The following is a 16,194-nucleotide window of genomic DNA, read 5'->3' as shown; positions in this document are numbered from 1 at the left end:
TGGCTAACTCTGTCACTTCTGGGGATGGTTAATAAAATCCATTCCTCTGAAGAAACTGCACTGGCCCCTGGCACCCCTTCTGCCTGCCAGCACCACAGTGTGACTGGAGCACGGCCCCCACCCCAAAGGGGCACGAAGGGTGTTAGCTTTCCACCAGTGTAGGCAAAAGCAAAACCGCAAAGACAGAGAGACCATCAAGGACTCTCATTACAATAATAGCAGCAGCTGTGGACTAAGCCTTTACAAAAAAAAAAAAAGGATTAATGCTTACCAGCCAGAAGAGTTAATGGGGACTGGGGTTAGGTGTTTTCTGTACAGGGCACAGGCCTGCAAAGGAAAATAGCTCCCTGCTCGTCAGGCAGACACTAACGGGAGAAGAGCCCAACTCAGAAGCAGGCCCAAGAGAGCAGGGCTCTTTGGGACAGGGGAAGTGGGAGTTGAAATCAAGGATTCAACTCTTGACATGAGTGCCTTTTACACTGATGAGAAATATAACATCTACAAAGAAAGAACAAATGTGGACAGTCGGGTCTAGAACAGACGATGAGACATACAAGCTTGAGAAAAATGAAGCACTTCAGTTAGGGGAAGCTGCTGAATGGTGAGGAGATGAAGAGACTGCACCACGGCAGCCAACACGTTTTGGGTTAGCGCTGAAAGAAATGAACCCTGGTCTTTCTTAGTACACACCTCTCTGTCTCAAGCCTCCAGGGGTCATTGCATCTGGTTGAAGCTGTGATTCTTTGACTTGCAGACTGAGTGTGGTTACCAGCCTCCAGTTCTGTTCCCTTAAGAGGCAAGAATGCCTGTGACAAGCCACGCAAAATGTGTTTCTTCCTGTGGCTGAGAGAACCTGCTCGGGTGTTTTCCTGCAGTAGAAACTACTTTCTGCCTTATTTAAAATGTTGCCTTCATCTGTGACTTTGAAAGCAGGAAAGAAAGTACCAATGGCAGGGGGATTTAGGGGAAGGCAGCAAGAGAGTGTGTGTGGCTCACTGCCACCCCTCAGAGATTGTTAATAAAGAACTTTCCTTTAGAGCAGCTGCACTGGTCCCCTCTGTCTGCCTGCAGCACAGCACAACTTGAGCACAGAAGCCTATCCCCCAAAGGGTGAAGAAAAGTTTAAGTACTGAGTAACACTTATTCGGAACAAAATATTTAAGGGGAAATACAGCTTAAAGCCAAAAAATGATCCTGTCAGCATATCTAGCTCTTTGCTAATGTGTACCGTTCCCTGAATCTAGGGAGGCTAACTTCTGCAGGCTGCCTGTCAGCCTGCCTCCCAAGACTTCTCCTAATAAGTGAAACCCCTTCTTTTCCTGAGAAGTGCTTTATAACAACTAAGTTTTTCCTTTTGCGCTCCAGACTTCTAGCAAAGGCAAAACAAGGCCTGCCACCTCTTGAAGACAGAGTGGACGGCTTGTCCCATGTGTAAGTATGTTCTAAAACAACGGTCAACAATGTTTTGTAGCTGGAACGGACCTTACAAGGTCATCCAGTCCAGCCCCCGCTCAAGGCAAGCCAATCCCTGACTAAATCATCCCAGCCAAGTATCTGTTTAACCTGCTCTTGAAAATTTCCAGGGATGGAGAGTCCACAATTCCTCCAGGTGGCCTGTTCCAATGCCTGACCACCCTCATCGCCAGAAAGTTCCTCCAAATCTAAATTTCTCCTACTGCAGTCTGAGGCCATTCCTTCTAGTCCTGTCCCCTATGGCCACAGAGGAAAGCTCACCTCCATCTTCTCTCTAATTGTCCTTCAGATATTTGAAAACATATGACAATCTGGTATGTTGTTGCTTTGCTCTTTGTTCTTTCCACACTCACCTGTTCACTTAGATCTGTACTGTCACACTGGAAATTCTAACAACCTACTGCTAGTTATATAGTAACTTTAGATAACTACAAAGTTCACTTCAAATATTTGTGCTATTAGTGCACAGGCTGGTATGCGTGGACTAATTCAAAGTAGCTCCACCACTATTGCAACTACAGATGAAACTTTTCTGTCTCCTGAGGTCAGTTGATGATCATGCAGCCAAGTTACTTAAATTTCATTCTCCAAATAACTGCTAGGTATTGAGAATGGTTAATAAGAACAACAATCTGCAGCAAGGTTTCCACATCCCTGCTTGTGCTCCGTACTACATATAAAAGACTGCTAGCCTGCTGACTTGTCATACAATACATGTCCTGCATGTTTCTTCATAGCCAGTAATGCTGTTAGTGGCTAGTGGTCAGTTCTAACTAGAAATTTGTATCTATGGACATATTCTTATTATTGTAATCTATGAACAGCTTTTTCTAAAGGTATGCCACCACCTGCCATTAATGGCAGTAAACCAACCCCCGTCTTCATGAATTTGGGTAAAACTTCCCATGTTGAAGCAACTTATAACTATAATTTTAGACAAAGTAGAACTGGACAAGATAAATGCTAGGCTTCTTAGCAGTCCTGCAGTTGCTTCAGTAGCGTGAGTAACATTTACTGTTTAACTGAATAGTGTCAGGAACGCTTCTTCAGCTGTTGCACCATTTGCAATCAACTTGATGCACTGAGAGGAAACTCCCATGGGGGACTATTAAGAGGTCATTTATCTCCTGGTCTGTGCACCTCAGGTTAGACTTTGTGCTTTCCTCTACCATCATGTGTCATGGAAGAGAACAAGCCAAATAAGGCTGTTTGGCCTTACTAAATAGATCCGAAAAGATGCTGTGACTATGATCCCTCTTGCATGGCAGTACAGTTTTATTTATTGGGTGAGGAGGTTGTGCCCAGGAACTGTCCTGGCCTTCACCCACCTATTTGATAGGGATTTTTTGTTACCTGCTTTGTTCGTTTTCCTCTGGTGTTGCAAAGTTACTGGTTAAACATTATGCTCTTGAACTTGAAGATATGCCTGCTATGGTGCTGCTGTTAAGGCAGAAATACCAATCTTTCTGTTATATTAAGGCTACTATTTGTTCCCTACTCCCTTTCCTTTTTAGCCCTTTCCCCTCCCTCCATGACCTCCTTGTCCTCATTTCTTCCTCCTTTATTTTGTTTTCTAAAAGCAGAAAATGGAGATTTGGGCTAGTGGGCTGTGACCAGTTCAGTAGGCATGAATACAATTAAACTAGTCCCAAATGAACTTGAATGATTAATCCAGTTAAGAGGTAGACAATGCCTATGGTATGTGCCACATAGCTGTTTGGGGCTTCAGGATTGGGTGAAAATTTCTCCAGTTCAGACCTGCGCACATCCACTAAGCACTGTGCCCCTTGCAAACTCAGGGGGAAAAGGACAGACTGTGAGGCGTAGAAAGGAGCAGAATTATAGCAGAAAGCACTGTGGAGATTCTGGACTTGCTGCAGCCCACAAGCAGCTTGGGCCTCGCTGCCATAAATGAGAGCTGCCAGGGACTATTCTGATGCCTAAATATAACAGAGATGTGAGACCTTGGAAGCTTAGAAACTTCCAAGACTATTACAGTGAGATGCGACAGACACTATGTGCACCTACCTTGTTCAAAAAGACTGGTGGCACTGCTTTTCCTTGTTCTTATGCAGATGAGTTTCTTTGGGTAAATGCAATAGCTTTTACTAGACCAACTAAATAGTTGGAAAAATTGTTCTTTGCAAGCTTTTGGCCACACACACCCTTCTTCCTGTACTCTTTCTATGCCTGAAGAAGGGTGTCTGTGCCTGAAAGCTTGCAAAGAACAATTTTTCCAACTATTTAATTGATCTAATAAAAGATATTGTATTTATCTGAAGAACCGTGTCTGCCTATATCTTTAGACCAGCACGGCTACAACCAACACCTTCCTTGTTCTTGACTCCTTGGCAGGATGCAACTGCCCAGGCAGATAAACTGCTCTGAAGAGCTGGAGCTGATTTTGGCACAGAGGGTAAAAACAGACATAGGATTTCTCCCAGGACAAAGTCTTCTATTCTGGGATCTGACAGAAATACAAGCCCAATGGCCCACTTTAAGTACCTGTGAAATGTCCAAGATAAACTCAAATTAGCCCCAGAAAAAGTGTTAATTGTCATTCATGTGTAAATGCCTGTGCCTGTTTTGATACAAGTCAAAGCCCAGGGCAATCAGTGCCAGGATAAACCCAACATCTGTTTTCACTCAGAGAGAGACTCTGGGTCTAAGAATAGATCAATTTTGTGCACCTGCCAAGGTCCCATGCAGCTGATGGGTGACACTGGGTTAAGTTCAGCTTGGGTGTACACTATTGTTTTAATAATATGCTTTTCCATTTGTGCCCTATTCTCAGTTGAATAGGGTGGGTAGGCAGGAGGGGGTGCTGTGAGAGGGATGCCAGAATTTCAAGCAGATCCCTCTTTCCTCTGTAGAGTTAGCTCAAGCCCAAAGTTCTTAACTATATGCAATTTATTAAGTTATAATATACATAAACATAAAACTAAATATCATATACATATATTAACACAGTGAACACTAACCAATAACCAAGGTCAAACCCTAAATAACACTATTTACAACATCAACATGAACAATCTTAATAACATTTATCCCTTAATATAGTCCCTGACCCATGGCAAGAGATAGTCCTCCTTCCAGTGGGGCCCCTTGGGGGGTGTCCAGGAAGCACCCGGGGCCCCTCCCCTTAGGGCCTTGACTAGGCAGGGGCTGCTCACCCAGCCCCTTCTCTGGGTTAGCCCACCCCAAACATCTTTCCCCTGTGGGATCCAAGGGCCCAGTGACTCACACTCCCTCAGGTGGTGGTGGTCAGGGCGCAGCTCGATGGGGTCTCCTCTGCTGGAGCGCCTCTCCAGAGCTTTCCCGTGCTGCTGGGCTCCTCTCCACCCCGTGCCCTGCTCTGGGTACCAAGGGCTCAGCTCCTCTCAGCTGCTGGCTCCTGGGTGCTGGGCCTCACGCTGGAGCACTACCATTTCCCCGTGCCCTGGCTTGGCACTGAGGGCTCCCTTAACACAGGCCGGCCCTTCAGGCTCCTGCCAGCCGTCCTCATGCCAGGTGGTTAACCCAAGCAGCTTCTGGTGCTCCCTGGCTCTCAAGTCTTGGGTCCATGCACCGCCCTGTGCACCATGGGACTTGTCCACTTGCCAGGAGATGGGGCCTGAGCCACCTCACTGCAGCCCCCAATGCCCTGCTGGGGTTGCAGGCTCAAGCTGCCACTTGTGGCTCCCAAAGCCTGGGCTCTGTGCACCGAACCATGCACTGTGATGGGCCCGAGCAGTCTCACACTGCTCCCAGGGCCAGGTCTCCGTGCACTGTCCCTGTGTGCTGTTAACAGCCCAAGCATCTCACACCGCTCCCAAGGCTGCTCCTCCAGCGGCAGCTTCAGGTGCCTTGGGCCTATTGCCTGCTGGGGGAGAGCTCCCCAGATTTTCTGGGCTCTACTCTTCTTGAGTCCCTCGCCGCATCTGCCCCTCCTGCTGTGCACACAGCTCCTTTTATATGCCCCAGGGCGCCGCCCCTGCAGTCGTCCGGACATGACCGTTTACAGTCTTCAATCAGGTCCGGGAGAGCTCTTCTCCCCCTCCCCTCAGGAAAGGGGCATGACTTTATTTCTCCTGCTGCCTCCTGATTGGTGGATGGGCTCCACCAATCAAAACAGCAGGATCTCAAGCCTGGGACTCAACCCAAACTCTGAAAGGTGAGCCTGCTACACACTAATGCTCTTGTTCTTAATAAATGGTCCTGGGCTTTGTGAAAGCTGGCTGATCACTGGTTTATTGCCACTGTCCTTGAGAGAGAATGTGGTATAACAGAGGAGATTCTGTTGCTAATTAACTAGTTTCTCTCTCCCCTCGGGGAGACATCACTGCACAAAGGAAGGGTCCTGAGTTCCCCTTTCCCCAACATTTAGGATAAGAGTAGCACTGGAGAGGCTGGCCTTCTAGGGGCAGAATATGGCTACTTCTGGCTCTAGACTAGCAAGGAGTGAAGCCAGAGAGAAGGGCCAGCAAAACTATGGGGGAGAAGGCTGGAGTGTTGAGCCCAGCCACTGAGAGGAGAAGCCTGAAGGGAGTAAAGAACCAAAATGGCAGGTATCCTGAGCTGTGCAGGGAGTATTAGTATAGGTTTCCCTTGCTTTATGCTGTAAATGCATTCCTGGAAAATGACACGTAACCCAAATTTTCATAAAGGAAACGCACTTTATAATGTAACAAATAAGGATATGTTCCAAGACCTCAACTGTACTGACCCCCAGGCCCATTTCTACCACTTTTACAAGACAATTTTGGGACTTGCTAACAGCAGACAGTACACACAAGCACAGGGCACTGTCATAATGGGGATGGCAACTACAGGAACACGTGTCGCAGACAATGAGTGAGGAGCACAGATCCACACACAGGGATCTGTATTTTGGTGCACTCCCACAACGCACTGCACAAAGTAGCTGACCATGGGCTTCCACCACACCGCTCGCATAAGAGTGAATTTACCTTGCATATAACAAAAAGGGTCATCGTGTAAGAGCAAATTTGCACATACAGAACCTGCATAAAGTGAGGGAAACCTGTACTATGCTCAGCCTGGATGGAGTGTGGCAGGCCAACCATCTCTTACAACTGCAAACTGAGGACTCCTCCAGAGAGACCCCACAAGAGGGCACAGCAGGTGAGATAAGCAAGAGATACCCTTCTGTCACAGGTAGCAGTAGTAAACAGTATCTTGATGTTTTGTGAAGAGGAAAGTATCAATAGTCCAGAAAGAAATGTGCAGCAGGATGAAAACACAATCATAAGAGAGAGAATTTTCTGATCCCAGACAAGGTCAGTTCATCATCCAATATTTTGCTGATTTGAATGTTCTGCTTTACAGAGAGATCAGGTTGTCTGACGTAAAATAATGAGAGTGAAACTGCACCAGTGACAATGACATTAAGCTATAATAAAACAGGCTTGGGTAAAACTTCTAACCAGAAAACATATGGGAAGTTTAATGCTCTGCAAAGTACTCAGAGGACCTGAGGTAAACGAATCCACATTTCAAGCCAAATTGCATGAATACTCCTAGATCATGTGTGGTTCCTGAAGTCCAACATGATTTCAATGGTGTAATGATTGTGACTTCAGCACATTTATCAGCACATTCATTGTCTTCTGCAAGCCATATCCCATGAAAAACTTCATAAGTCCCAGATAGGGCAGCCTACATTGGTTCATTGCCTTCATAGGACTAGCTGAAGGCAGCAAAGTAGACTGTGAGTTCATTAGGCCCCCTGCCACCATGCTGCTCTGCTCCAGAGACCCCAGCCACCACAGCATCTGGAGCAATAAGAGGAGTGGCCGTCAGGCAGGAGCCATGCACCTCATTTTAATCCCTGCTGGCCAGCTGTGACCCACAGGCCACCAGTTGGACAGTCCTTATTTATACTGTAAACTCTAAGCTCACCCCCTCCTTGGGGCCTGGGAACTACTGAACTTCATGGTACGAGGTCGACCCTGCCCTTTCCTCCAGTCTGTTTGGAACTCCACCAGGCTTGCAGGCCTTGAGCCCAGGAAGTCTGCTGGGAGCAACCCCTCAGTCTTCTGTTCCTGATGTCTTTCTGGCACCCCACTTCCTGTTTCTGTTGCCCCTAAGTAGAGTCCCGCATGGAAGAAGAAACATCATTCACAGATCGGTTCCTAGAAGGACTCCCACCCAAGGAACAGAAACCACAGAGTAGACAGCTTCAGTGAGAATCACAAGATGAGACACAGATAGCATAGGGCAACTCTTTGGCTACATCTCCTTACCTAAATGCCAGTGTAGACATATCGTTAAAGAGTTTTAGCTAAAGTAACAACTAACAGGTTTCAATGCTGCTTGAACAATGATAGATGCTCAACCTCTGAGTTAGACATCACTGTGGACCAGAGATCATGAACTGAGAACCCTCGCTGTGGTATCTCTATAGCTCATTTTACTTCATATTTTAGTTTCTGCTGTACCACTGCTTTGGGAACAGGACCTTCTAAGTTGGAAGTTAATGCAACTTTGAAAGTACATTGTCCAGCAAGGTTTTGGCCACCTGTTCGCCTGTGGGTAAGATTTTTTACATAACTGTATAACACAGTAGGCTAACGGTGCAAGAAGAGAATCAAGCCTTGTTTGTTCAAATGCAGAAGCTGCCAATCATCTCATTACCTCTTCTTCCATTTTCATTTGGGAAATGTTGTCTGTGGCAGGCCCTGTGTAACTCCTGACCTCTATGTAAATAGGGGAATTATATTTGTGTCTATGTGTAAGCACTTTTTCCATTCCTGTGGCCTCTCTAATAATAAATAAGATAGAAATGAAGGGCTTTGGGTACCTGAACTTGGGCCACTGCTGATTAGTTTCACTGCTCCCTGACAATGAGGCCTTTGTTTTTCTGACTTCGCTGTTTGAGCCACTATCTGCTGACTCAGGGGTTTTTGCTGGTCACTGAGGAGCTCTGCTATTAGAGTTTTGTGAGAGCTGTTGGGGCCGAGAGAGGGGAATGGAAGCTGAAGAGTTGGGTCTATTGGGAGAGAACACAATATAAATGAAATGCATCCTGGAGGAATAAAAACAAAATGGGTGACTGGATCACTGGACATTGTATTTAAATCAGAATGCAAATAGGACTAGACTCAGGAGAAGATCTATCAGCATTAATCTTGAGATAAATTAAGAGGCCAACTGGAAGGGAGCAGGTGAGTTTTTCACTATTCTTTTCCAGTAGCTTAGCTTCCTGTAAAGCTCCTGTTCATTTTTTTTTAAGCTCTAGTTGAACATGAATGCCCCAACTATTGTACCTCAGCCCTCAAACTTCTGGTCAAAGGTTTCTCAGCAGCAGATTCCATTAGCAAACTGCTGATTTTCCTCTGAGTCTTCCTTTTGGGGAGGGATGGTGGCAGAGCAGTTAAGGTGTCTCACAGCAGTCTGAGAAGTGCGAGTTTGGGCTCTGTTTTGAACTTGAGCTGAAGGCTGCCCCCAGTTAACTGAGCTCTAACTGGCCACATGATTATTTAGACTAGGGAGTCAAAGGCAGGTGGATGTAAGCCACAGTGCTCGCGCGCGTGTGTGTGTGTGGTTAGTTACAGAAACTGGTGTGCCTTAATCACACTAGCTCCATGTGCCACGAGCCTTGGATTCTCCTTGCATCACTAGGTTAGGAATATGAGCTATTTGTTTCCTGGTTAAGTATATAATAAATGCAACAATATAATGGATATTTAAAGCAGAAACAGTGGCAACTAAAAGGAGACTAAACACCCTAATGAAGTCTCCAGGGGTTTGGTGACCTTCTCAATGATACAGTACAGCAGTCATGGAAAAAGTTTATGAAAAATATAACTAGTTAAAGTTAAAAGCTAGCAGCCTTTAAAATTAACTTAAGTTAAAAGTTAAATATTTCCACTTTCAACTAGTTAAAAGGTAAGTTAAAAAGAGAGTAACTAGTTAAAAGTTAAGTTGATTCGTGAGGAATGCATGAAACACGCATGAATTGGCTTTTAGCATCATTTTTCATTTTCAAATGCAATGAGTGGGTTTCTTTTCCATAAGCCCACAGAAGCACACTAATTTACTCAGAACTCACCCTGCTTTACCCCAAAACAATGTTATACTTGTCATACAGTTTTCAGAATAACAATTTACCAATACCTATGTAATGTTAGCTCCTTCTCACCTTCTCCGTGTGAAGTACTTTGTAAAAGTCAATGCATCATGTAGGTATACCAGAATAACAGAAAGGAGATATTCATAGCCAGGTGACAAATGAAAGCTGTTTCCACAGAAAACCCCTGTTATTATAATTTTTTATTGCTCAAAAGGTAACAAAAGGGTACGAAATACATCTGAATTAGATATAATGAAAGTGCCTGAAAAATCAAAATTAGACCGAAATGAGAAAATCAGTTTAAATGAGAGAAAGACTGCTAGTTGCATAGCAGAAATGGTTTAAACGTGTATTGAACTTCAGCAAAAGCTGCATTTCAAAATTGACATCTGACAGTTTTCCTCTTCTGTGTTGCAAAACTAAGCCCACATTACTGAACAATTGCTCTGCATGGGCAGATGAGGGAATGCTTGTGTTATAACGAATTAATAGCTTTTTCACAGTAGGTGACATCTCAGATAAGTTTCTCACAGATAAGAAGTAATGCTCAACTTCTTGGGCCCTGGGCTGCTGGTTCTGATCTTCATTAAAATTAAAAAAGTCATCATTTGCTTCACCCTCATTGCTTCAAGTCCTAGAGAGTGGCTGTGTCAGGAAAAGCTCTGGGAAAGCTGAATTTCAATTTTTTTTAACTTTTAACTTATATTTAAAAAAACCTTAAAGGTAACCTTTTTTTTTAACTAATTAAAGTTAAAAGTTGACAGCTGAAAAATTTAACTAGTTGAAGTTAAAAGTTAGCAATTTGTTTAACTTTTTAACTAGTTAATTAACTAGTTAATTCCCATGATTGCAGTACAGGATTATGGAGTCAAGAGACCAAATTTTCTGCTGGTGGAAATCCATCAGCATCACTGGAAAGAGACTGATTTCATTAGCCAAGGACCTGATCTGAGGTCTCACCAAAAACAGTTAATCATGGCTCCATATGCTGTATCCATCTTTGTGTAAGAAGGTGTGGGCTCTGTCTATTATGCAAAGGTATGGATTGACTCAGCTCACATGCATCAGATATAGGGAAATTCCAGAGGGCAGTTTTCTACTGGCTATTGAATTATATTAGTCTGATTCATAGGTTATAGAGTTGGAAGGGACCCAATGGATCATCGTGTCCAACCCCCTGCCTCTGGCAGGAAAGAGGACCGAGGTCAGACGTCCCCAGTGAGGTGATTGTCAAGCCTCCTCTTGAAGACCTCCAAGTTAGGTGACAGCACCACCTCTCTTGGAAGCCCAATCCAGATTCTGGCCACCCTTATTGTAAAAAATGTCTTCCTAATGTCTAACCTAAATCTTCTCTCCACTAGTTTGCACCCATTATTCCTAGTTATTCCCTGAGGCGCTCTGGTAAACAGCACATCCCCAATTCCCTGCTGTCCTCCCTTGATAAATTTAGGATAATGAGGATCTTGCAAAGAACACACACCTATGATCTCTCTATTCAGAAGTTTGCCTGTCTTTTAGTTAGTCCTGTAGATGGTCAATACTTGTCTGTCATTTTGGGGGGTAGCAGGGGTTGACAACTTACTATACACAACTCGAGTGTCAGGATTTGTTTTGCCTCCCTTCCCTTGCAATCATGCTGCATAGCTCATAAAACAAGGTAGGAACTTGTAAAGGATTCAGGGCTCCTTCCAGAAATAATCTTGCTCAACCCAGCCAGGGATTCCAGAAAACAAATTCAACCATCCTTGGCCCTGTTTTGTCCAGGCAGAACCATAAATATAGGCTGGAAAAAGAAGAGTGATTGTTTTGGCTTTTGTTTACAGAAGGGCTGTCAAACAGCCACCTGCCCCTACCCTAGGCATGACCCTGCTGGCAAAGGCTGTAATGGTACACATGGTGCTCCCATGGTGCACTGCACACCCTCCCACACTGGACCACAGAAGCTCCACATATGGGGGGGTACCTCTAGGAAAACCCATGCTCACCCCTTTCTCAAGACCTAAAAGAGAACATACCATGAGCGTGCCCAGCTGACTAGATCAGTATACTGCTGCTTATGTCCACATGCGTCAGGCCAGTGTTCTCTGCCTGTTCATGTTCCACTCAGGAGGTGCATCTACCCATTCATTAATGTGCTTTTGCTAATGTGCATTAAATTTAGTACCTCCATTGTGAGGTACTAGAAAAAGGTGCGTTAGCCTATTTTAATGTGCATTAGTGAAAGTGCATGGTTTTTTTGTGATGCTTTAATGCACATTAAAATAGGCTAATGTGCATTAAAGCACACATGTAAATGCACCCACTTGAACCACTGGCTGAGAGGATGAAGCTGCCTCTATCTTTCCTATTTCTTATTAATAGGCGTTTATGTGTTTTCTGCCCCTTGCTGCAGCCAGGATGGGATCTCGCCATTTTCCAGCTCGAACAGTGCTTTTTGAGAGGGAACTGAATGGAGTGACTTACCGTGTCCCTGCTCTGCTGTATATCCACTGCATGGGAAAGCTGCTGGCCTTTGCTGAGGAGAGGCTGAGTGCTGATGATGCTCATGCCAACCTGCTGGTACTAAGGCGGGGGTCCTTCTACAGGAACTCTGTGGAGGTGAGAGAGTAAGGCCAAGAGACATATGAAGGGCAAGAGAGAAGCTATAGCTGGAGTACAACAGTATAACAGCCTTTCAGGCACCATTTCACAATGATTTAATTTACAGCAGCCCTGAAGCTGCTGGGTGTTTCATGTTGCAGTGTGGGGAAGGATATGAATAACCTCATATTACTTTGCTCCCACTATCCTGCCCTGTACTAAGCACAATGTGGCTGGACCTGAGAAGCAAGTCTCTTGTGCCTATTTTATTGGTAAACTGCTGTGCAGAATAACTATTTTTCTAGCTGTGTAAGAGCATCACAGCTTTTGCATCCAGTTGGGAGAACTGCATCAAACTGGAAGAAACATGGAAAAGGAGAACTATGGATGGGCAGAGCTGTGGAGCATGTGGGAGGAGGTGGCTGAAGTGACTTGGGAGGCAGTGGATGAACTCTGCAGTCCAGGAGGAAAGGTGCACAGTCTGAGGGAGAAGATGAGCAAAAGAAGGAGAAGATCAGTCAGGAATCTCACCCTGTCTTGTCCTCTTCTCTCTGACAGTGGGAAGACATGAGAGCACTCGAGACTGCAACCTTGAGGCACCATCGGTCCATGAACCCCTGCCCAGTCTATGATGAATTCACAGGCATAGTCTTCCTCTTCTTCATTGCTGTACTAGGCAAGACTCCTGAAGCTTATCAGATAATTACAGGTCATAATGCTGCCCGCCTATGCTATGTGGCTAGTTCCAATCAGGGTCTGAGCTGGAGCAAGGTCACTGACTTGACAGAGCAGGTCATCGGCAGAGCCATTGAAGGTAAACATCCCAGGAACCAGGCAGGGAGAGGGAGGGAGAGAAGAAATTCAGAGTGTGCTGTGTGGGATAAGCTGTTCTTTCTTAGCTTCTCTTTAGCATAAATCAAAGCAGTATCTGGTTTAAGACAGGAAGCTCTGGGTGGAAGCCCATTGAGGTGTGTCACTGCCCCTCCTCAATTTGCCCAGGGCTCACCTGCCCAGCCTGTGCCCAGGCCTGTAATTCTGGGTGAATCCCCAGGATCAAGGAATTAGGAACACCCATAGGTAGCAGAAGGCCAGGAATAATGGGGCTTAGCCCACCCACAACTAATTTTACAGCAGCTGGTAACAGCAGCAGCACCATGGTGCCACCATGCCCTGCTGCCGCAATGCTGTCCCCCTGCCACACACTCCTTTGCTGCTGTGTACAGCATCAGAGCACACTGGCCCCACAACGGCCCTATGGGAGGGAGTGTCAGGGGTCAGGTGGGCAGGTTACTCAGCCCCCCCCCCAGTAATATTTTCTCTTGCCAGCCAATAACAATGGGAGAGAATAACACAGGTGGGACAGGAGAGTCAATAGGAACAGGGGAGGGTCAAGAAGGCAGGGCACTGAGAGGTGGGTAGTATTTGAATGTACTCTTGGTCATCCATGACCTTGACCACGCTGTTTAGTGAGAAGAGATTGGCACTACTTGCCCTGAACCTTCATCTTGTAATGGGTGCTCTGGGAGTCCAGTTGCCTCTAGATTCGGGGCCCTCCCTTGGAACTTGAAAGTCCAGGGCCCTGGGAGGCCGTGTTGCGGCAGAATGCTGGGGCTGTGCTTATATTGCTAGTACTATGCTGGGCTTGTCAAACTTTGAGGCTCAGTTCCTTTCCCTAGCTCTAAATGCATGTCTGTGGATAAGGAAATTTGGGGGGGAAATGTCAGAGGAGTTGAGGGATGGTTCCTAACACTGGTCTCTCCTGCACAGAATGGGCCACCTTTGCCCTTGGTCCTGGCCATGGAATTCAGCTCAAGTCAGGGCGTCTGCTGGTGCCTGCCTACACCTACCACATTGACTGTAAGGAATGCTTTGGGAAGCTCTGCAAAACAACTCCCCACTCCTTCACCTTCTACAGTGATGACCATGGCCAGACCTGGCACTATGGTGAATTTATCCCCAACCTGCAGACAGGGGAATGCCAGTTAGCCTCTGTGGATGAGGAAGATGGCAGTAATGTCATCTACTGTAATGCCAGGAGCCCTTTGGGTTTCCGTGTGCAAGCCCTCAGCACTGACGATGGAGCAGTTTTCCACTCAGGGCAGCTTATTCCACGGCTGGTAGAACCACCGCATGGCTGCCAGGGCAGCATCATTGGCTTCCCTGCTCCTCTCTTCTACAGCCTCAGCAATCCCTACTCATGTCAGAGATCATGTGGCTCCATCAGTGGCTTAGAGTGCCCATTGTTCTCTAAAAATAGTGCTAGGCTTCAGTATCTTCCTCTCTGCAATGTGGGTATTGATACCCTACCAACTGAGACTTTGATCTGTCAGCCTCAGGGCTACCAGCAACATATGGAATCTGAAGGGCCCCATCCACCCAGTAACTGTAGCAATGAAACCCAGGGCACCCCATCCTCTGTTTCATCATGCAGAAATCAGGGACAGCACAAACCAGGAGCCACTTTCAAATCCAATGTCTTCCACCTCCCAACTTGGCTGCTCTATTCCCATCCAACAAGCTCCAGATCTCGGATCAACATGGGGATTTACCTCAGTACATTCCCCCGGGATGCGGAGAGCTGGACTGAGCCTTGGGTCATTTATGAAGGCCACAGTGCTTACTCAGATCTGGCCTATATTGAACTACCATACTCTGAGTTCTCAGCCACAGGGATCCCAACCATTGCCTTTGGCTGCCTGTATGAAAATGGGATAAGGTCCCCATATGAGCAAATCTCTTTCAGTCTGTTCACACTATATGAAGTGATTCAGAACATCCCCCTGAAATCCACATTACCTTCCTGTAAGCTCCCATTGGCTAATAAAAGGGAGAGAAGGAAGTGCTGTCTCATCTCCTAGAGCAGTGGTCTCCAAAGTGGGGTGTGCGCACCCCAGGGGGTGCGCAAGACGATCCATTGGGGTGCAGGAAGAAAATATTAGAACTTCTATTTATATTTATTTTTTCTAAAAAAATAAGAAAGAAATTAATCTTTACTAATATTTAATATACAGATTGACAATGGCGCCCTCACTCGGTCCATATGTCAGATGCTCATGTGTCACATATGGTACATGAGGTATCCTGAGGGAAGAGTGGGAGTTCCACAACGCGGAGGGGTTGACAGTGGCGCCCTCACTCGTTCGTTTGCTCTCAGCACATTGCGACGTACTGCAGTTTACGTGTGCCCGGTTAAGTGGATTTACAGATTATATTATCTAGTTTTAACTAAACTAACAAAATGGACAAGTGGCTTAAAAAGATTCCTGCAAAGAAACCGCGGATTGAAGATAATATTAATAATGCGAGCACAAGCGAACAACAAGAAAATGGCAGAGCTGACACTTCTCCTACTCCTAGTATGAGTTCTTCGTCAGCCACATTATGAGGTAAAAACAATGACGATCTAATTAGATCTGACAAGAAGTTGGCCAAAAAAATTCAAAATTATCAAGAAGACTATTTGAAATATGGACTTACATCCAGTATCATTAACGATGAACCTCACCCTAAGTGTATACTGTGCCTTGAGATATTAGCTAATGATAGTATGAAGCCATCACAATTAGCAAGACATTTAAAAACTAAGCATCCAGAACATGAAGACAAACCACTACAGTTTTTTCAGTGATGTTTAAAGTCATGCGATACTCAATCCAGTACTTTACAAAATGTCACTAAACTTAATGATAAATGTTTAGAAGCCTCTTTTGAGGTTTCTTACTTAATAGCAAAAGACAAAAAGCTACATACCATTGGGGAAACACTTGTTCTTCCTGCCACAGTAAAAATGACTGAACTAATGCACAGAAAACAAACTAAAATGCATTCGTTTGTCAGCAAATACTGTTGGAAGATGCATAAAAAACATTGCTGAAGATCTGAAGAAACAAGTATTAGAACAAATTACGCAGTGTGGGAAGTTTGCTATACAGTTGGATGAAAGTACAGATGTTTCTAACATGTCTCAGCTTATGGTATTTGCTAGATTCTGTTTCAATAATGAAATACACAAAGAACTACTTTTTTGTGAGCCACTAAAGGAAAGATGTACCGGAGAAGATATA

At 45.3% G+C, this 16,194-nt stretch overlaps 1 protein-coding gene across 1 annotated transcript; it reads left to right on the top strand.

Moving 5' to 3' along the window:
• The first annotated feature begins 11,572 nt into the window (after nucleotides 1-11,572).
• Nucleotides 11,573-14,988, top strand: NEU4 (neuraminidase 4). The gene is made up of 4 exons (XM_019512602.1): nucleotides 11,573-11,660; nucleotides 11,943-12,148; nucleotides 12,689-12,944; nucleotides 13,898-14,988. Exons 1-4 carry the CDS (start codon nucleotides 11,615-11,617, stop codon nucleotides 14,986-14,988), a joined length of 1,599 nt encoding a protein of 532 aa, XP_019368147.1. The 5' UTR covers nucleotides 11,573-11,614.
• The last annotated feature ends 1,206 nt before the right edge of the window (nucleotides 14,989-16,194 follow it).

The sequence above is a fragment of the Gavialis gangeticus genome, unplaced genomic scaffold, assembly GCF_001723915.1.
Source record: "Gavialis gangeticus isolate Ggan-Ray unplaced genomic scaffold, GavGan_comp1, whole genome shotgun sequence".
In the NCBI taxonomy this organism is placed as follows: Eukaryota; Metazoa; Chordata; order Crocodylia; family Gavialidae; genus Gavialis; species Gavialis gangeticus.
Note: the sequence above shows the minus strand (reverse complement) of the source record. Positions and strands in the feature narration are given on the sequence as shown.